The 21,856-nt window shown below is 48.4% G+C and overlaps 6 protein-coding genes across 6 annotated transcripts; 2 read left to right on the forward strand and 4 right to left on the reverse strand.

The window, feature by feature from the left end:
* Positions 1-360: 360 nt before the first annotated feature.
* On the reverse strand, positions 361-1,326 carry UA08_03161 (hypothetical protein; the record flags this gene model as incomplete). Its single annotated transcript, XM_020266297.1, has 1 exon — positions 361-1,326. The coding sequence occupies one exon, from the start codon at positions 1,324-1,326 to the stop codon at positions 361-363; it is 966 nt and encodes a 321-aa protein (XP_020121717.1).
* An 841-nt stretch (positions 1,327-2,167) lies between these two features.
* Positions 2,168-4,164, reverse strand: UA08_03162 (hypothetical protein; the record flags this gene model as incomplete). Its single annotated transcript, XM_020266298.1, has 2 exons — positions 2,168-3,970; positions 4,048-4,164. 2 exons carry the CDS (start codon positions 4,162-4,164, stop codon positions 2,168-2,170), a joined length of 1,920 nt encoding a protein of 639 aa, XP_020121718.1.
* Positions 4,165-7,434: 3,270 nt separating this feature from the next.
* UA08_03163 (Linoleate 10R-lipoxygenase) lies at positions 7,435-11,367 on the forward strand (the record flags this gene model as incomplete). The annotated part of the gene is made up of 11 exons (XM_020266300.1): positions 7,435-7,925; positions 7,977-8,218; positions 8,280-8,484; positions 8,541-8,681; positions 8,720-8,825; positions 8,879-9,209; positions 9,264-9,607; positions 9,670-10,205; positions 10,267-10,681; positions 10,738-11,257; positions 11,309-11,367. The coding sequence occupies 11 exons, from the start codon at positions 7,435-7,437 to the stop codon at positions 11,365-11,367; spliced, it is 3,390 nt and encodes a 1,129-aa protein (XP_020121715.1).
* Positions 11,368-12,700: 1,333 nt separating this feature from the next.
* UA08_03164 (hypothetical protein) lies at positions 12,701-19,261 on the forward strand (the record flags this gene model as incomplete). Its single annotated transcript, XM_020266301.1, has 1 exon — positions 12,701-19,261. The coding sequence occupies one exon, from the start codon at positions 12,701-12,703 to the stop codon at positions 19,259-19,261; it is 6,561 nt and encodes a 2,186-aa protein (XP_020121716.1).
* A 195-nt stretch (positions 19,262-19,456) lies between these two features.
* On the reverse strand, positions 19,457-19,900 carry UA08_03165 (hypothetical protein; the record flags this gene model as incomplete). The annotated part of the gene is made up of 2 exons (XM_020266302.1): positions 19,457-19,488; positions 19,552-19,900. 2 exons carry the CDS (start codon positions 19,898-19,900, stop codon positions 19,457-19,459), a joined length of 381 nt encoding a protein of 126 aa, XP_020121713.1.
* Positions 19,901-20,327: 427 nt separating this feature from the next.
* UA08_03166 (hypothetical protein) lies at positions 20,328-21,826 on the reverse strand (the record flags this gene model as incomplete). The annotated part of the gene is made up of 5 exons (XM_020266303.1): positions 20,328-20,461; positions 20,495-20,684; positions 20,760-21,281; positions 21,339-21,443; positions 21,506-21,826. 5 exons carry the CDS (start codon positions 21,824-21,826, stop codon positions 20,328-20,330), a joined length of 1,272 nt encoding a protein of 423 aa, XP_020121714.1.
* Positions 21,827-21,856: the final 30 nt, after the last annotated feature.

A 21,856-nucleotide genomic window follows, 5' to 3' on the forward strand; every position in this document is an offset into this window, starting at 1 on the left:
ATGGGAAATACGAGCGGTGGAGGAAATTGAGAAAGACCCGGCTCATACATTTGTTACATAGGTTCTAGCTATGTACAGCAACGGAGGTAACCAGCCACTCCGTGTGTTGATGCAAAGGAAAAAGACACTACCTCTGAACTCCTTGAAGAAAAAAAGAAAAAGGAAAGAAAAAAAAAGGGAAGAACATGTACGGTTAGCCTCTCTCGTATCGGGTATCAACACGATGCATTCCGAAACGCCATTGCTAAGGGGACAATTTGCAATTCGAAGAAAAGGCAAAAATCAAATCAAAATGCAAAACAAGGACACAGATACCATCTGTCTTTGAGGTTTCGCGGCTTTCCACGACGTTTGGTTAGGCTAGTCTTCCCATATAGTCTCCAAATCCAAGTCTTGCCGTCGCTCTGCTCCACAAACACTCCATCGTTTCCGCTTGTCAGCCGCCCTTGTTCCGTAGCCTCGCGTGCTCCCAGAGATAGAGCTTTCTAGATTAGAACGGCGTCGCATAATATCTGTGTCGGCACCATCGGTGGCTATTTTCAATCGAGCCACCTCGTCCGCCTCGATTGCTTGGGCTTCGGCGTCAGCCTCGGCATCGGGAATGTCCGGAATAGTTTCTAGGGAGGAGATGCTGGGGCTTCGTGAGCGTAGACTGGTGGGAGTAGAGGGGACCGAGGAGGTCGAGGATGTAGTAAAACTGGGGTATGGCTCGTTAAATTTGGTCGCTAGTATGATGGGAGAAGAGTGCACAGATCCGGGACTACTGGAAGAACTGCCTGTGACACCCGAGACATTGCTACGCAAAGATGATGTCGACTGTTGTCGAGTAGGCTGCGAAAAGGTATTCAGGGAAGGCGGTAATGGTGTAGCCGTTTGTTGTAGTTCGGTCTGAACGGGCAATGCAGTGTGAGGCAATTCGAGTTCGGCATGTTCTGAAATAGTTTCTGAAATATTCAGCGAGCCCATGCTCCAGGTCCGCATATCATCTGTAGCCCGTAATGGACTATGTTTTCGGATCGAGTACTCCATCGGACTTTGGGGTCTTGCGGCGTTCGGCGGGTAAACATATCGGCCCCGTGAATCTATGCCGGGTGAAGAGTGGGCTCTTGTCATCTGCACGGGAAAGGAGCTCGCTAGTGAGCGGGAGCGAGAATGTGTTCGCGACAGAGGCGAGTGGTTTCGGGGCGAAGAGGAAGAAGTGGTAAGCAATGGAGGAACCGAACGAACGCCATCGCCGAGAGGTTTCCCTGTGCTCGACGGCGGAGTCCCAGTCGGACTGGGCGGGAGCCGTATTTGTTCCGGAGATAGATGTGATTCAGTCATCATGATGGGCTCTGTAAAGCTATCCTCCGGAAGGTGCAGTCGAGTGCATGCTGCATGTGCTTGAGCGGTTCTTCGTTGACTGATGAGCAAATCAGCTACGTAGCACAGGCGGAAAGGAACCAGCTACCAGCAACCACCGCGGCTGGTCAGCAAGTCCTCCCAAAGACGGTTGTTTTTGAATGCATTCCACGGGGGAAGGCGGAGTGTAGAGCTGGTTCTCGCAGAGCGTGAGAGAAGGTCTGGAGGTTGCCGGCAACTTCCAAAAGGGGCGAGGGGGGCAAATTTGCTGGGGATGATTGGGTGGGGGCGGACTTAGCGCGCCTGCCTAATCCGTACGGAGTCTAGGTGTCGGAGGGAAGGCGCGACAGAGACAGCCAATGTGAATTGCTCAATGAGCCCCTACCCGTTGGCGCTCAATGAAGAAGAACAACAAACAACACAACACAACACAGCAAGGGACCTTTCATCCGAGTTCTACGGTCTGCAGCGGTCTCGCCTCAGTGCCCGTGTTCTGGAACGCTCCAAAGATCAATCGGGTTCATGGGTAATTAATTCCATTTGCGGTGTTCTCGCGTCCCGCTAACGCCCGCTGTTGCATACAAGTCTCCTCGAGTATTTGCGGTGGACAATACGCAATTGGTTGGCCCAGGTTGGTGGTTGGTTTGCGGAAGTTGGAAAGGAACCGATACCATCTTTATACGAATGCTGTCTACAACCAGTCACTGCACTCCTTGATAGGCACATCTCGAAGAAACTAAGAATTATATTATGACTACAAAGTCAGGAAGTTTTTCCGAGGGCAGAATGCACAATCGCACAGTTTAGCGCTAGAATCAAAACGACACTACCCACTCCCGTTTTCTTGCGCCTGTCTGGATGCTGTTTTCCGTATATACGTCTCCCGAACAGGGTCGCCTTCGTCCCTGTAAACAATCCATTCGCCAATGCCATACTCTGCTGGAGCGACTCTCACTCCACGTCCACCGCCTCCAATAATCAGATTTCCAGGGCGGTACTTTGGGTCGTGTTTCAGACGACGAATGGCTGACACGTGAATTTCCGCACCCTCAGGGATATCTCGAACCTCCCCACAAGGGAGGGGCCAGCGGATGGGTTTCCACGATCCGTCGGGCTGTAGATCCATTCGTCGAAATGGGAGATACTCCATGATTCGCCAGGATAGCACGGACGACCATGGGAGGCCCGCGCCATATTCAAGACAATCATGCAGCACGCCCTTCATACTGGAGTCTTCGAGAGCATCCAGGAAGCGATGAAGTGCCCGACTCACATTTCGTTCATTATCTCTCCCCGAGGGCGTGCTTGCGATTCGCCTTTTGCCATTCTCGCTGACGCCATGACTGGCGTCTACACACCAATCCGGTTCATGTTCATACTCATGGATGGGAGAGTAGTCAGCCACATATTCTTCGCAGCATTCAAATTGCTTCATCTTTTTGACGTCAAAACTGAGTCCTGCTTTCTGTGCCTCTTGCACCATCCAGACCAATGGCGCATGGCTGAGAGCCCAAGACTCTCCCTTCTCGAGTTTCCAACCACCCCCAATGTCGGCATGCCCTCCTGGGAACCAGATCTCCCGGATATCTTGCTCGTTCTCGTCGTTTTCACCCAGTTCGTGGGGAATCTGTAAGGATGTAACTTCGCTGTTTGTTGACCCATTATCATCCGCGGGTGCGTTAATTTCCGGCACGCCAAGGTTGGAGTTGGCTGTTTTCCAATTCCTAGCTGGAGAAGGTGGACGGTAACGATCCACATTTCTTGAACTGCCGGCACTGGAACCGCGGGGTGTTCGATAGACAGAGTCGGTCTCTTCGCGGCCCCGTCGCGGGGCTGGTTTCTCTTCTTTTTCTTCCATTTCCGATTGTTCGAGACTAACGCCGTTGTCATTATTGTTTAGAGTAATCTTAGGCACATCATCTTGCTTCCCACGGTTATCATGGTAAAGATGATGCATGTGGTTCCTCAGGTAGTGGTCGCGATGCTTGGGACTCCGATGCCACGGTTTCGCCTCTGAAATTAGATCCTGGCGGAATTTGGCCCGGCGCTCATCAATGCCAACTGCATGTCGAATAACACGAGCAGAGCTTCGCGCTGTATATGGGAATTTGCTTCGTTGCATCCAAGCGGACTCGAAGCGTGGAACACTGTTGACCGTGTCGAAAAGCCCCATGAAGCGAATCCGACTGATCGGGCGGCTAAACGTCTCGCGAAAAGCCTTCATGTAGTTGAAGAGTTTCCTCTTCTCCTCTTGATCCTCTTCCGATTGGCCACTTCTCTGCTGCCATTTTGCAAATGTCTTCCAAGCGAAGCGAATTAATTCTTCATTCCCCGCCTCTAAAAGACCAACATAATCTAGCATCTCAGCCAAGAAGCGCGCGATGTATGAGCCGCGGCTAAAACCGAAGAAGTAGATATCATCACCGGGAATGTAGTATCGCATCAGGAACTTGTATCCGCCCATGACATGTTGGTCGAAGGAGGAGCCTATGGCGGAATCTTTGGCTTTCAAGTAAGCCGATCGAATGCGATGGACCGTACCGGAACTAGAAAGGGAAGTCGATGTCACGTATGTCCCAATCCCGGGCTGGTAGTAGTGAAATTGATGGCCGCGACTACGGTCGAGCATCTAGAGGGGTCTATTAGTCGGCGCGGGTGTGCAATCGACAAAAGAACAGACATTCTGTTCCGAAGCAAATTGCTTACACGAAAGATTTTCAAAACATTGCTATCGGATTCGTCTCCTGAGAACTTATTACCGGTGCCATCAAAGCAAAGCACAAATGTCTTCGGTGCTGGTTGCGGCCCCATTGGCGGCTCCATGGCAAATATGTGCGGTCCTTACGCCTTGCGCCTTTTTCGTTTTGTATCCCGTCCACAACGAAACGAATGCCTACGCATCGGCTGCGCAGCGAATATTTTCCGAGCAACCGAGACTAAGTACGACTAATCGACGCGAGACTGAAGTCTATTAGGGGCTCATAGGCGCTAAATCGATGAAGTATATATTGAAGAGGCTGGGAAAGGAAGAGGATTTGTGTCACGGCGTGCCATTGCATATTTTTTCCCACCAAGGGAGACGGCAGGTCTTTTTCATACAGGAAATGTGTTTACATATCCATTGTTTTTCGAATTGGCAACGCCACCCACAGACCGCAGGTACGACGGACTGCATGACTACGGGATGTTTTCCGTACTACTCCGTAGTACGGGCGTATTCGTAACAAGTTGAATAGCTGATATAAGGCCAGAATGGATGGACGACTCGCTTGTTCTTGCTACGCTGATCATGCAAGTGGCCCCTGCGCTTTCCCCCCTCCACCTCTGATGCAGCTTCGGTCAGACAAGATGCAAACGCTACAAAGTCGAGTCGGCGCAAATGCCCTCTTTTGGTCCTCGAGCATTCTTTCTCGCTTTGCCTGATGTCACGGGTGGATTGGTAGGAGTCCCCATTGCTTTGGCTGTACCCTCGTGCTGTCCGTCCTTGTCAAATGATGCTAGCACTGTGATGGATCAAATTCTAAGATATATCCGCGTCACTGTTAGGGTTCGTGTGGGCAAGGCTCGCGATTGGCCAGCGAGGGGCGGTGGAGAGCGGCCCGCGTCGAAGTGGGCCGGCCTGGGTTCCTCAATTTTAGGCATATCTTGTCTCCCTAACTCGGCATACTTCATCAGATACGCTTAGAGGCAATGGCCTTATTTAATCACTATTAGCATCATCTTAATACTGGTATTATACATAATCCTAGCCAACTATTTCATGAGGACCCATCGCTCGAGTCGTCATCGTTGTACGACCTCCCATCCTGTGTTTTTCGGATCTGCCATGGAATTGACGAATCTTTTTCCGAATTTCTCCATGAAAAAAAAGAAAAGAGAGACCTTTTGAGGGGAAGGTTAGGTACAATGGCAATTCCTGGCTTGAAATTTGAGTTTAGACCTATGTATCCATGACAGGCTTCGAAGCGTGAGGAAGCAGCCCGTCAATCGACCCAATGGCCTTGCCTGAGGCACACGGGAAAAAAGTAAAAGCGAGATGCAGCCTATGAGAGCTTGGAGAAGACTGTCCTGAACATGGCAAGCTGCAAAGTGACAGTAGTCGCCAGCAAGGGGGCAGAGAGACATATTGTACGGAGTAAATGAGATCCACCGTCCAGCCGTGGCGTGGACACTCTGGCAGTGGCTTCTAATACTATATAAGTTAGAGGGTATTATATAACTAGTACACTCCTAAGCACTCTAAAAGCCGGATTGGTTGGCGGCGGGACGATCGCCCGGCCGGACCCGTGACAGTGGCTCCACGGCAGGAAGAGCTCCTTTCAAGTTTCCCTTCCTTCCTACCTACGTAGCGCTACGTTCACGGTCACCTCTCCACCAGGGCGAGGCATGGGACAAGGGGCAATGGCCGTTCATCACGCACTCTTGTCGTTTGCCATCTCGCACATCTGATCCGCGTCGGTCTCTTCGTGGGACTCGTGGCCCACCGCGGCTTGCTTGCTTACCCACCGCTGGATCTGAAGTCTGAAGAACCAACCCCATAGCTCAATCTTATAGATCCAATCAATAAAGATCGATCGGTCGTGGTCCGTGATCTTTGCCCGCTAGCGTTTAGTTTAGCGAATGCTACTTATTCACTAGTCGACTCTTGTGACCGAACTACGGAGCATTTCTTCGTGTGGACCTTGGAGTGTGTCCAGTGTGAATCCGCTGCGATTGATAGTACGAAATGTCGCTCGCGCGTGGCGGGCTGAAAAGGAACCAGAACCACCTGAAAAGCGCCTAAGTGAATGCTGCGCTGCTTGGCTGAGCCGTCCTTCCCCCGCTCCTCACCAATCAGGGAAGAGAAAAATCGTATACGGACTAATTCGTGGTGCATTCTTCACCCAGGCCATGGAACCTGAGAATAGGAGAACTGAGGAGTGGAGACCCCAGCGACGTATCCTTTCCAACTTCGTGTTGTCTGTCCTGTTTTGCACCCCCATACTCCGTATTTTCGGTACGATCGCTCGCGTACCACCTGCGAACTAAATATTATATGCTACGTACGGAGTACTCGTGCAACCACACGGATCGAGACAAAAACAGCACTTGACTGGATTCGAGTCTTGACGATGCAGCTGGGTCCTTGCGTCGTTGTCGATTGGCGGTGAAAGTCAAACAGGATACGTGCTCGAAAAGCATGTTCCCTCATTAGTTACAGATTTCCGTCTTTCTTATCTCATCTTTTACGCCAGCCATGCCTCGACTAGTACGGGTGTCAAATCTAGACAGCCATCAAAGACATTTAGAGCTGGTTCCTCATGACTCATTGGGTTTCCCCCGCTAAACAACCCCCTTTCTTGTCGCAATCATTAGGCCCTTCATTGATGGAAATGCACAAGTTGCAAAAGGCACTAGAAAGAAGTCAAAATAACTAAGAAAGACCGTCATTGTTCGGCTCACAGGATATAATTTCCTGGTCCCGAGTCTGTGCTTTTACCAACAAGGAAAGCGGGGTTAGCTAGATATGCATGCATGGCCCATGTCACTTTTCGAGTCTTTGGTCCTTGCTGGATCCGGCTTTTCAATCGATAGACCCCTGGTCCGCCTGCTCTGAGATATTCACTGGCGTCCATTGGCTGCTAACATACCCGAGATGGAGCATGGTGCTCGATGCTCCCTGCAGAAACCACTTCCCAAACCTGTGAACAAACATGGCCTGGCCTGTGCGCCAGCGAGGAAACAGAAGAAGCCGTGACATCATGAAATCGCCAATGATATTGCCACGCGTAGGTGAAGCTCGAGGTGTGCGCCGGTCTTCGTGCCGAGTACTACGTACTAGTAAACAAGCAATGCATCCCTAGGCCTTGCCGCGTCTACAGCTTGCTGTGGCTCACCTACCTCGTTCGTTGTAGGAGGGAGGGCCCACTGCGATGTTTTATGTTGTTTTCTTTTTTTTCTCTTAAATACTCCTCCTCCGCCACATCTGCGCGGAAACTGATGTGAACGTGTTTTTGCACTGTGATACCCCTGAGTTAGCTTTTGCTTTTCGTCCCCTTCTCTTCTTTTCTTTCTTTGATTATAATCCGAAAGCCACGTACCAGCGTAGACATGATGCGCAGGTTTTCAACTGCTTTCAAAAAGAAGGAGGACACAAAGTCAAAGACTAACGGCCAAAGCAATGGGAAGGTTAATGAGAAGCGGCAATCCAAGCCAATCCCTACTTATACCCCGCCGGAGCCAGAAGATCACAGCAAGGCTCGCAATGAAGTGACTGCGATCTTTGAAAAATACGCCCAAGTAATTCATGCATCTCGGCGCCCATTGCCAACTCAAAGCGGCGACGGCACCTACTTGGAGCACGGCCATGACCACTCAACGAGCCTGTTCCAAGACCTACGGTCATTGGGTTTCAAGGACTACGGCACGTTGATGGATGTCATCAAAAACAAGGCTTCCAGCGAGTATACAGATGACAAGACCATGTTGATGGAACGGATCATCCAGCTCGTCAGCGGTCTTCCGTCCAATTCCAAGAGCCGGACCGAGCTTACAAATGCCTTCCTTGATGAGCTTTGGGAATCTCTTCCACACCCACCTCTCTCGTAAGAGTGTTTCCAGCGTCTGCTCATGGGAATTTATCTAACAGAGCACAGATTCGTTGGACCAAAGTTTGAGTATCGATCCGCCGACGGGTCATGGAACAACCCGACTATCCCATGGCTGGGCGCTGCCAACACTGAATATGCTCGTTCTATTGCGCCACTAACAATCCAGCCAAGCGGACTTCCTGACGCAGGGGTTGTCTTCGACAGTATCATGGCCCGCGAAAAGTTCACGCCACACCCTAATAAGGTTTCAAGTGTATTTTTTGCCTGGGCCTCGCTTATCATTCATGGTAAGAGAATAAATAGAATAGAAGGAAATATAATGACTCAGGATCGGCTAACCCCCTACAGATATTTTCCAGACCGACTACAGAAACCCTCACATCTCGCAAACTTCAGCGTACCTAGACTTGTCCATCCTATATGGTGATAACCAAGACGACCAGAATCAGATTCGTACATTCAAGGATGGCAAGCTTAAGCCTGACAGCTTCTCGGAGCCCCGTCTCCAAGCGTTCCCAGCCATGTGCAACGTTCTCATGGTAATGTTGAACAGGTGAAACTCTCCATGACGGGTTTTATTCAACTTCGAAGCTAACACGGCGTGCACAGATTCCACAACAACGTAGTTGAGCAACTGGCCTTGGTGAATGAGAATGGTAGATTTAACAAGCCTCGTCCGGGTCTATCACCCGAGCAGACTGAGTTGGCTTGGAAGAAATATGACGAGGATCTGTTCCAGACTGGACGACTGTAAGCAATTCCTATGCAAATATGCGTATGATCGACAGTACTAACCAAAGAAGTATTACTTGTGGCTTGTATATCAACATCACGCTCTATGACTACCTGCGTACAATTGTCAACCTGAACAGAACTAATAGTACATGGTGCTTGGTAAGTGCAACTTCTCCTTCAATCGCAATCCCAAAGTGCCAACAGCCCATTAGGACCCTCGTGCTAGAATGCAGGGCACCCATGTGACGCCTTCGGGCCTTGGAAACCAGTGCTCAGTCGAGTTCAACCTCGCTTACCGTTGGCACTCGGCTACGAGTTACAATGATGAAAAGTGGACGGAGGATGTTTACAAGGAGATATTTGGCAAGCCGGCGGAGGAAGTCTCCATGGTGGAGCTTCTTATGGGTCTTCATAAATACGAACAGTCAATTGACAAGGACCCGTCGAAACGTACTTTCGCTGGGCTTGAGCGTCAGGCCGATGGCAAATTCAAGGACGATGATCTTGTCAAGATTATGACCAATGCGGTCGAGGATGTTGCTGGTGAGGTCGTCGTGGTTCATGTTTCGGTCGAATTATTGTTCTAATTTTTCATAGGATCATTCGGAGCCCGCAATGTTCCAAAGGTTATGCGGTCCATTGAGATTCTCGGTATCGAGCAGGCTCGTAAATGGAACATTGGTTCTCTCAATGAGTTCCGCAAGTTCTTCGATCTTAAGCCATATGAGACATTTGAAGAGATCAATTCAGATCCGTATGTCGCAGACCAGCTACGCCACCTTTACGAGCACCCTGACTACGTCGAACTGTATCCAGGTATCGTTGCTGAGGAAGCCAAGGCACCAATGGCCCCCGGTGTCGGTATCGCTCCTACTTACACAATTTCCCGTGCTGTGCTCTCGGATGCTGTGGCTCTTGTTCGTGGTGATCGCTTCTACACGGTACGTATTGTGTTTCTGCGTAAGACAGTTCTTGGGTGGTGAAACGTGCTGACCGATTCCAGACCGATCAAACTCCTCGAAACCTGACCAACTGGGGCTGGCAAGAGAGTGGTCATGATCTCAACATCAATCAAGGATGCGTCTTCTACAAGCTTGCATTCCGTGCATTCCCTGATCATTTCAAGTCCGACTCCATCTATGCCCACTATCCGATGACAATCCCAGAAGAAAACAAGGTCATTATGAAAGACCTTGGACGCTTAGCGGACTACAGCTGGGACAGGCCAACATTCAACGCTCCTCGTGTTGAACTGAAAACCTATCAAGCAGCAAAGAGTGTGCTGGAGGATTCCCGCAACTTCCGCGTCACTTGGGGCGATGCAAGTGCCTGGGTATTTGGCGAGAAGACTGGCTTTGATTACATGCTGTCGGGTGACACACCTTTCCACAGCCAGCAGCGGGAGCTCCTCGAGGGGGCCCTTTATCAGGATGGATGGCAATCCCGTCTCAAGGAATTTTTCGAGGAGATTACGCTCCAATTACTTCACGACAAGTCTTATACTCTTGCGGGTAATAGACAGGTTGACATCACTCGGGAGTGAGTAGACTTTTTTTCTTTAACAAATCCCTGATCATTAATCTAACACATCGCATTACAGCGTTGGAAACCTCGCCGCCGTGCACTTTGCTGCGCACGTCTTCGGACTCCCCTTGAAAACAAAGGGCAATCCCCGAGGAATCTTTACGGAGCATGAGTTGTACATGAGCAATGCTGTGATTTTCCAGGCTATCTTCTTCGACTACGATTTGATGCGCTCTTACCCTCTTCGACAAGCTGCCCGTGCTGTGGCTAAGAAACTTGGTGATATCGTGGAAATCAACGTCAAGTCTCTGGGTTCTAATGGCATTATTTCTCATTTCATCGATGGCTTGCGCAAGCAAGACAATCCTTTGTCGGAGTATGGCAGCAACATGGTGAAGAAATTGCTTGCCCACGGGCTCACTCCCCATGAAGTCACTTGGACTCAAATCCTCCCTGCTGTCGTCTCCATGGTGCCCAAATTAGGTCAAGTTGTAAGTGATAGCCGCTACCACGTAGGTTAACGATGTACTGATAAAACGCTATACAGTTTACACAAGTCCTCGACTTCTACATTTCCGCTGAGGGCAAGGTTCACCTGCCAGAGATAAACCGCTTGGCCAAGTTGAACACTCCGGAGTCTGATGAAACGCTCTCCCGCTACGTCCTGGAGGCAATTCGTCTCAACGGAACCTACGGCGCGTACCGTGAAGCTCAGCGAGACGTTACGGTCAATGATGGCGGCGATGAGGTCCGCGTCCACAAGGGATCTAAGGTCTTTGTTAGTTTCGTCAGCGCCTCTCGCGACCCTGCCGTTTTCCCCGAGCCGGAGAAGGTTCTCCTCGACCGTCCCCTTGACTCATATGTCCACTTTGGTATTGGCCCACACTCTTGCCTCGGCCAGGATGCCAGCCGTATTGCTTTGACTTCGATGCTTCGCGTCGTTGGCGCTCTGGACAACCTGCGCCCCGCGCGTGGCGCCCAGGGTGTGTTGAAGAAGATTCCACGTGCTGGTGGCTACTATATGTACATGAGAGAGGATGGTGGTAGCTACACTCCATTCCCAGCCAGTAAGTTTTTCTACGCTTGATCAATCGAAACCCCAGCTAACAATATCGCAGCTTTCAAAGTTGAGTATGACAGCGAGCTGCCTGCATTGAAGGGCCGTGGTACTTGGTAATTTTGACTAAGTGATGGACACCAGTATATCTTTTTTGGCATGTTCTATCTCCGACTCTTTATTGTTGAATTTTGTTCAATCTGCTAAAATGATATTTAGCCTGGAGGACGTACTGTAATAAGGTTGTGTATGTAATAGTTATCCTAAAATGGGTGGAAATTGCACAGTTGCTTTTATCACAAGGCATGCAAGTTGATTATCAACCATTGAAGTTTTTAATAATAATACTCTTCATTTCATTGCTAACAAGCAGAGTTTTCAATACCTAAGCACTTGTTGCGTATTCACAGCACTTACTAGCTAGGCACAGTTCTTGTAGAGACTAAACTCGTATTCAATCATTATCCCACGCACTCAGAATATTTTACAGCCATGGACGGCAGGGCAGAATGTAATCAATCATCTGTCTTATCTTGGGCAGATTATTTTAAATATTATATATACACAGATATTATACAGTTTTGCTGCGAGACCTCATTTTCACATCACATATTCTCTGCCCTCTAAATATCCACATTTCCCGTGCTTTATTGTTTTGATATTCGGTCATTTTGCATCTTGGAAGCCAGCCGAGAACCTACCAAATGCACAAGACCAACAAACGTGACTAAGAACTTCCTGTTTTATCTGACTTGACGGAGAGCTCATTTGTCTGAGATTGTGTATTGGAAGGAGTGTCTGCACGTAGATTTTCTTTGCTGCTTTCGTCAGCTTTTTGGGATCCTGGTCTATTGACAACGTTAGCCACGTCTTCTCCTTGCTTAAGAAATGAGAGATGAGGGTAATGACAGTTTTTCCGTCCTCTGTCCGACATGTAATTCCCGGAAAGCAGGCTGGAACGTATAGTATCCTGTCGAGGGACGAATAGCGACGATTAGCTGGCGATGTCAATTTACGAGGGCATCATAGGCGGCCATGCCTGTAAAAATACCCAGTCCGACAGCCACCACTGCGGGGACGAAGCCGCGCGTTCCACTCATCGCAACGGCTGTTGTCCAGATGAAAAATGAGGTAGCGTTGAGTGGTAGTTGTGCTGGACGTGAGAATACTTTGGTGGTGGTGAAGTCGTCGCTGAGTGAGCGGAAGTGCCAAGCCTTTCCTCCCGAGCTACCCCAAAATAAGCAAGGCCAATCAATTAACGCGTCCTTGCCTTCCTTCTGTTATCCCCACCAACCAACACCAAGACGCGTCTTCTCAAGGGCCTTTGCCATCTTTGCAGGCGAATTTTTGTGAATTTGCTTCACATACACGCAGACCAATCGCCCTGATGTCTACCTAGCCGTGTTGGTCGGACAACGTCTAAGGCAATGGGTTATGCTTTTTACGACCACAAATGGAAGCATGGAGGAATACAGGGTACGTCCCGGACTCAGATGAAGACGACGAATTCGAGAGTCAAGGAACTACGAATGCACATGCCAAGGATGAAGGGCTCCCTACAGTACACAATGCTGAGTTACAATCTCGAACGTCACGTGGAGAGGAAAATGATGCAGAGGATGTCAAAACCGTGGTGGACGAAGCGGTCGAATCTTCGCAGTCCATAGGACTCAGAGACACGCAACAGAAAGTGGAGGATGTCGAAGATAATGCAAGCTCATCGGAGGATGAGCTGCAGGTCACTGGAGCTCTGCCGAAAAAACCCACATCGAGTTACACCTCCAAACCCCCAACTGATCAATCTGGCCTGGTATTTGATGACGACAGCAGTCTTTCCTCGCTTTCTCCTCCCCCTTCGAAGATAAATTCACCAGAAGGAACGCAACAATTACCTCAAATAGACGATTTTCATCATACTCAGTCACAACGGTTTGTCGTAAGGGATGAAAAGAAATCTCCCGAAGAAGGCAGTGCATCGCAAAAATCCATGGACTTGCTTCCACCATCAGACATCCCCGTCGAAGTCTTGCACGATTTGATACAACCTGCACGGCGATCACTACGCCAGAGACAGCCTATACAACTGCACCCGTATCTCATAGAAGATGCCAAGTATCGAGGCCAGTTTAAAAATTCTGGAATTAAGCCGATCCGAATACCCACGGCCGAACACGTTCCTGCAGATCATCAAAAAGAAAGCCAAGAAGGGAGTATTCTGGATGCGCCTGAATCTCCTCCAAGCAGTCCTCCAAGCGAATTTATCTACTCCCCCTCATCGCCCCCAGACCCTTACAGATCACCTCGTTCCGATAGAAGGCACAGGACTCCTAAGCAAATATCCCATTCGACACTGGAACAAGACCAGTCACAAGCGCACAAGAGAAGGAAGCTATTTCATGCTAGCCAAGCGAAAGTCGAGAGACAAAAGCGTTCAAGCTTTCAGGTGGTTATCAACCAGGCCAACTCCCCATCTAGCAATGAGTCTATAAGACCTGTGGATATTCCTCCATCACCACCTCGCTCAGGCAGCTTGCCTTCTGGGATACTGCGACGAGATGGCTTCCGCTTTCCTCCAGGATTTACACCGCCACCGAACACGGCAATTTCCAAAAGCACTCCCCTACTATCGGCAGATGCCAATGACTCAGCGCTACATGATAAGATGGAAATTGATGTGTCCAATGATGAGCCTATTGATGAACTCCCAACACTAGATGAAGACAGCGACGATGAGGGTATACCGAATGAAGAGAATCTAAAAGTGAAACGACTGCAGCGTAGAATTAAGGGTGTTCTCCCAGCTTCATGGCTGCGTTTAGATTTGAAAAATCAAGGGGAAAGGGCTACCAATTCGTCGTCGGAGAGACGACAAGTTGACTCTCATGCCATCCATGCCGAGCCCACCAAAGGTGTAGCCCGAAAAGTTGTTCGAGCACAGGCTTCCACTATTCAGTCACCAACAATACATCGGTGGGACAAAATATTATCGGACTCATCTGACTCGGATAGCGATGCTGCGGTACGAAAAGACGCACGCGAAGTATCCGTCGAGTTCGTTGGACCTAGCAACCTTCACAATGAGACAGTCGATGACATTCCTGAGGACAATCGCATTGATGACATGTTCCCACGAGTGCCTCGTTCGTTCTTTGGCCCAAAGAAATCACGTTTAAGTCGGCCCAAAACATCCAAGGCAAATCACGATAACCATAACAATCGCTCATTGGTAAAGAACCCGTTGCGGCTGCAGACACAGAATAGGAACGGGGTTTCACATCCTAAAATTCGTGTTTCCAGACCAAGAGCACCGAAATTGGGTATCCTCGATGCCCCGGATATGGCTCAGCTACCCCGTAAAGAACAGCCTCAATTTTTACGGATTGCAGCCAGGCAAGTACGGTCCAGACGCGACCAAGGGAGGTCAAGTCCGAACAGAAAGTTCTTCAGAATGACAACTCTCGAGGAGACAGAAGATACAAATAAGTTGCTGCGGGATTGGAAGAAGGGCACTATGAAGCAAAGGAAGCTTCCGATGGTCAGGTCTTCTAATCATGTCCGTCAACCTCTTCGAAATATACAAGCAAACACACAAGCTATCGGCGAATCCGAGTATTTAGCTACCTACTCCAAGGCCTCAGCCAATCAAGCTAGGCCAGAACGCCTGAAAGAAATAAGTTCGACATCAGAGACTGAAACACTCGCACAATCAGCCAGTTTTTCTGCTACCCAAGAGCAAGCTGTTCAAAAATTCGCAAAAAGATCAAGAGCTCGTAACATGAAGGTCATTTCGCGATCACTAGCAATTCATTCTCTGAAGAGGAGCACTGCACGTCCCGTGGAATCCGAGAATGTTGGATCTCAGGAAACTTCTTCTGCAGCCTTCTCAATGCCTTTGGCTGAATTGAACAAAGCGTATCGTAAACGACCCATTACCTTGGATCGCTTCCTTTCAACTCGGAAACATCCGTCTGAGAAAGTTCCCGTGCATGTTCCTCTCGCTGATCGTGATCAATCTAAAATTAACCCGTCAGCAAGACCAAACCAAACACGACTAAAGTTTTCGAGAAAACGGCCACCTACTCGTATTGATATGAGTGACCTTGATGCAGTACCACACATGGCCTCGTCAGAATCACAGCAATGTATTTCCATTGCCTCAGTTGACGATACCCGCTGCACCTATGACCTCCAGGGCTTTAGAAATTACAAAGTCTTCTCAGTTGATTTCGGAATTGTACCTGTACATGTAGGGACTTATTTCCACAGTTCTACATTTATTGGTGAAGGCGTACTGTCGCGCTCAATCAATCTGAGCATGCGGAATCTGGACCAGGACGCGGGCTTTGCTATAATTGAATCGGACGAGCAGAGATATCGTTGGGGGCCTTGGAACGAACAGGTATCTTCAGAAATTGGCACTGTCATTGATGCAATCATAAGAGATACTGTGGCGTCGGGCTCATCGGATCAATTACCTCTGGATCCTGACCCTTTCCACATATTTACTTCTGTCATAAAATATATCAACGACAAACTCCACTTTTTCGACCCTGTCGATCGAATATCCTTCATAGAGCGCATTGAACTTCTTGTTTGCAAGATCAGAGACCACGTTTCTACGTTCAACCACACGAGAGACACTGAATTGAAGCGTTGCTTGAAACTAGCCAGCCTCAACACAATCTTGGCTGGTCAGATTCAGCAAATTGCATCACATGAATTGGTTAACATATCCAGGCAGGAACTAACACTGAATCTAGTCAAGGATATTTCTCGTCAGCTTCTGCTCATAATTTTTAGCCATCCTGGCCTGCAGAATATCTATCAATTCTATGAAAATAATAGAAGGATCGAGTTTCGTGAAGCTGGTATTCGCGACGGTTTCCCTGCTGTTGAAGCTTATGTCATAGCTTTCCAGCTCTTACGTTCCTCTCACCATTTCAAAGACCTGTTGGAAGAAACACTTTTCTTATCATCCGGCGACAAAGCATCGACTATGAGCATCCAACATTTGGAGGATTCGTGGAAAGCGATTTTCACTACTATTCCACTCAATGAGATTGATGAGTTCGGTCATACTCGTCCAGGTCTTCGATTCCGTGCCAAACAAGACAACTGGTCAACTATCCGATCGTTGGTGCTGATGGTCTTGGATGCATATAGTCTCGATCCGGAGCGGCCTGCACATTACATCAACTACTGCCGTGCTGTGTTTCAAAGGTGCTTCCTCCTAATGGTGGCATGGGGATGGCGCGATTGCAAAGCAATCTTACATACTTTGTTTAGCTTTTATGCCAAAAATATGCTGTATAATCTCAAAACTGAGGAGACTTTCAGCTCTCCGTCGTTTCTTGATATGCTGGATAGCAATCCTCTTATCGAAATCGAAGCTGGTGACTCTTGCTTCCATCTTTTCCTCAAGATCCTTGGTAGCGGTCTTCGATATCTCTCCCAGGTTCACGACAAAAAGGCAATGAAAAACATCGCATGGCGCTTTCTCCCGAATCACGGGCGAATCTACCCCAAAGAGAAAGCTCTCGACCGCGAAGACCTCAATGCCCTCAGAAACCATCATGATCTTCTCTGCACCCTTTATTGGGCTGTTCCAGATGGGTGTAGACCTAGACTTCAGATTATCCGCAACCTAGTTGACCCTGCAACGTCTCATTTGGAGACGTGCAACTTGAGCATTCGCTCGTGGAGGAGACTTGTGCACTTCAAGTTGTCAACGAATGAAGAAGATCTTGGCCTGAAACCCTTTGCTGAGTGGTATGAATATTTTACGTCAGAACTGGTTCGACAACATTTACTTGCAAAGACTGAGGTCGAAGAGCAGGCAAAAGGTCAAATTAGATTTTCGACGCAGGTACTAGAATCGACAATATCGCACAACCAACGTCAAATTGAGGCAATCCTATCCTCGACTGTGGCCGCAATGAAATCGGCCATCCAGTCAACGCGGTCCCTCGAACAAGCTTGCTTGCTCTTAGAGGGCGTCCCTTTTGCCAAACTACTTGGGCTTTTCGGTCCAACAAACTCGAGAGTCAACCCTATTATCAACCAGGCGCTTCAAATCGTTATAGATTTTGTCTCAAAAGAATCTCCGGCCGTTGTTGCTGTGGTTCCCGCTATAAACGAAGACAGCCAAGAGTACGGTGATTGGTCTGCCATTGAAGAAGTGTACGATGAGATTTCAGAAGCTGCGGCACCTAGCACAGCAATTCAATACCTACACGATACGGTTCAGCCGATTGTCTCTGAGCTTCTTTCAAATTGTTTTGGCCAGGAAAAATCCCCAGAAGACTCCCTGCTTCTTAAAGTGACAGAATGCTGGTCTTGCATGGCACAGTCTTTTGTCAAAAATGGTCTACATCACTGGAACAGCTATCTCAATTCTTTCAGTAAACACTCTTGGACTGCCCTGCGAACGACACCTCAGACCAAGAAGTTTGCCCCCCAGTTCCTTGCTAGCTGCATAGAAAAGGACAAACGATTTTTCGTAGACTGCAGACTACAAATACTTGAAATCTGGTCATCATGTCTTGTTGAGAGGACCTCGATGCTCAAATTTCAACACCGCCTAACGGAAGTGCTTCTGAATGAACAGGAGGGGTTGTTGCTGTTTAAGAACCTCCCGTTCTATCGACGGGAGGACAACAGATACCACATCACGCTTTCTGAATTTACAGACAGACGTGTTTCCCTGATCTCCAGCCTTCTGTCAAACATGCGTGAACACTTGGAAGAGCTCGAGGGCAGTGGCTTTAGCGCTAGGTTGTCCGATGCGCGTGATGAATATAGGGAACTGGTCATGGCCTTGATGTCATCTATGAAGGCAAATTATCAAGAACTAAACCAGTCAGGAAAAGTCGCGCAAGGGCAGTACGTTGAGTTCGTACATCGTATAGTCAGTTTCATGCAGGAGCATAGCCAAGCAATATGCCCTCTTGATAAATACTTCACAGACCCAACCTGTTTCCCACCCCCGAAACGCGACCCAGAGTATATTGTGGCAAGGCTAAAAGGCTACGGAGTTCGGCTTCCTTCAAGGAAGGCTGCTAAGGCGTTGGTGACATTTTTGCAGAGCGTTTGCGAAGTGGCGGCTTTGGATGACAAGCAGGATGATCTTGTCGATCAACTCTGCGCATGCATGGATGATACATATGATGATACATATGAGTCGGGCGACGTAAACAAGCCGACACTGCGCTTCTTCCTATTTCAGTGTGTTTTTCCAGCATATATTGAATACTCGCTGAATCATGCTGCTGCTTGGATTCTTGTGGTACCAATCGCGAAGGCAGTCTCTAGAGCAGCTCAAAAGCTGCTTTATGACATCGACATAAATGACCATGACTGCATCACGTCAACCAGCAGCATATTCGGTGTTATAATTGAGTCCATCCAAAAGGGTTTCCGCAGAGTTTTTGATTACTCGTATTATGTTCAAGAGTCTTCTGCGCTACTTGTTCTTCACTGCTTTGTCCAAATGATGGATTCAATGCTCCAGGTTCTTGATTACATCAACAGAAATGGGTTTTATGATGCTCATAACATGTCTATGTTGAAAACATTACGCGGATATACGGTCTCCGCAAGAAGGGTACTGGTTGGGTCATCCACCATAGTAGATCCACACACAGATGAGCCACCACCCTCTGAAACCCCGGTGCGCCATTGCGATGTGCCCTCGCTTTTTACAGAAACTCGTGCATTTGCAGCCCGTGAACTCCAAACGTGCCTTGCTACCAACTGGTCAAAGCACGAAGGTAGATATTATATCCGTCGAGGAAAGGAAGGCAAAGAGGTCAGAAGCCATATTGTCAAATTGAGAGAAATTGTTGATCCAGAGGAAGCAAAGGCGACATTTGTTGATGCAGCAAATAAGTTCTTAAGTCGCTTAGAGCTATTTAATGATTTTGACGAAAGTGATCTCCAACTTCGTCCATTCTTAACCGAAACGATCACAACGTACGACGTACATGAGAAAGACATTGATGACTTTATAATCTAATGACCTTATGCTTTGATTAGCTACGACTATCTTGCATCGATGGCGTTGTGTATCATTCATACAATTCCTGTACTGCTATATGAAATGAATATGGAAGTCATCAGCTATCTATGTATTGATATTTCTCTTCGTAACGTCTCACTGATGCGCTCTAAACACCCATCGGCCTAGCCATTATGAAACCACGAGTCATTTCTATGCCTCTTCTTGAGTGATTGTGAACGTAGCTAGTTCAAATGATAATGGAATTATCAGAAAAAGCAAGTTCCACGTGGCAACAGGCAACTTACCATACAACGGATGGTCCGTAGGCGTGTACGGATCGACCTTGACCCCTAACTGGTTCGGCATGGAACTGCTGAATTTAACAAAATTGGCCTCTTCGTTAACGCATTTAAACTCAAAGGCGAGTTTCTCTTCGCGGTCCCTGGCGCTGTTATGCGTCTTGTATAAGATTGCACCGCTGGAGCCAGCAAATGAGCCGGACGCACTGATGTAGACTGTCTGTTGCGTGCCGCTTCGAATATAGTCTGGCATGACTCCATCTATGGAACCAGCTTGTAACTTGGGATCTCCATCATAGAGGTCGGTTTTGAGGTGGTTGTTTATTGTGAGGATGGTGCGGTAAGCGATTGGCATCGTGGGACGGACTTCATACTAGATCTAGTCACTGTGACTGATGTTCAAAAGAACTTGAAATGTATCAAAACGGAAAAGAGAAAAATCAATTGCTGGTCTATTTCTTCTCAAGCCATGTCATTCTAGTGATGCGCGCATTGCGTAACGGGCAGGAATCCGAGTTCCGGCAACTGTGAAAACACAAAACGGCAATTATACAGTCTGCCACCGTATGGATACTTTGTGAAACATAACATATGGTATATAAATATTGCTCCAATGGCTGCTCAACCTAAGACTTGTTGGCAGTGAACTAAGATACGAGTTAGGGTTTAGGCCGCAGTCCGCTGGGCCATTTTTTCCGAGACGTCCTTCTTCATGTCATAACTGGAAAAATCATGTTAGCATACTGCATTTCCTCCAATAGAAGTATATGCGTCGAATATCCTTACCCATTCATCTCTTCAATGGTCAGCTTGTTGCTCTCATCTTGGACCTTATATCTCGCATTGTTGGTATTGTCCGAGAATCCTGTTCGCCCATTTTGATCACAGTCAGAATTCCCTGGTTTGTAGAATTTTCCTTTTTGCCGTCATTTCAGAAACATACCAATACGTTCATAGATGTTTTCCCTAGCTCGCTGGGAGGCTGCCTGGACTCTGGTTGCTCGCGGCTTGCGAGTCTGTTCGTATACTTCCAAAGCCTGACGAATATCGCCTCGGAAATGGTCCTTGCTAAATACGAGGCCAAGGCATGCTGCGTCTTCAATAGCCATACAAGCCCCTTGACTTTGATCCGGCATCATCTGTTTAATTCCGAGGTCATTAGCATAACAAGCTTGAAGCTAAAAAAGGAGGCGGAGTTTGCAAGAAGTCCTTACCGGGTGCGCGGCATCTCCCATGACACAAGCGACTCCCTTCTGCCACCATTCATAAGGCTTGTGTACCCACAATCGCCATGGGCGAATATCCTTTCCAATACTCAAATGCTTGAATACATTGCGGTCCAAGTCTGGGTAGGGTGCCAGTAATTCTTCCACAGTGGATTCCGCGTCCCACTTCTGGGTCGCGTAGTCACCCTTTTCTCTTGGGAAGAAGCAATAGTAAGAAAGAAGCTTGCCTCCATTGCAAGGAGACAAAACAATCTTATTGGGTGTACCGTGTCCGCCCCAGTATTCAATGGCGCTGTTCTGGGAGTAATCGACAAGTCCAAGGGCAACGGCCTCCTCGGTGGTGACGTTGGTGTGCAGACAGCTAGAAGAGGATGGTGTCTTTTCTGGGTGAATGCCAATAATACCACGGACCGCTGAGCCAATACCATCAGCGCCAATAACCACGTCGTGTTGAGCGGTATCCTTGTTTTCAAAGGTTACGAGGCCCGACTCAACATCAATATCAGTGCACTTGATTGTTGCTTGTCAGTACAAATCGTGCGGGAAGTACAGAAGGTTCAGACGAACCTTGTGGTTAACCACAATCTTCACAGGCGTTCCTTCGCCTTTCTCGCTAACAGCGCTCTCCATCAACATGGCATGCATGTACTGGCGGTGGAACATATTGTAAACCTAGGTATATGGTTAGCATCGTAGCATCACCGAGCAAATCTCAACTACGTAGATGAACTCACATGACCCCATTTCTCCTCATAATCTGCCAGGTCATAAACGTTCATGGCTTCGCCGGTGTTCCAGTCTCTGTTAATCAGCTTGCGCAGGATAACGGGGTCTCCCATCTCGACATTGACGCCCCATTCATGAAGCCAGCGAGTGCCATTAGCTGCGCATGAGATGGAGGCGCCAACCTCTCCTACGAAGTCGGCACGCTCGTAGATTGTGACAGTGTGTCCGCTGCGACGAAGGGAAATGCCCGCCGCCAGACCACCGATACCACCACCGATGATTGCAATGGACAGGGGCTGCCACTTGGGCTCTTCTGTTTTTGAGATCATTTCGATGTTGAGAAAGTGGTGTTATGGTCT

This window comes from Talaromyces atroroseus (assembly GCF_001907595.1).
Source record: "Talaromyces atroroseus strain IBT 11181 chromosome Unknown scaffold_3, whole genome shotgun sequence".
NCBI lineage: Eukaryota > Fungi > Ascomycota > Eurotiomycetes > Eurotiales > Trichocomaceae > Talaromyces > Talaromyces atroroseus.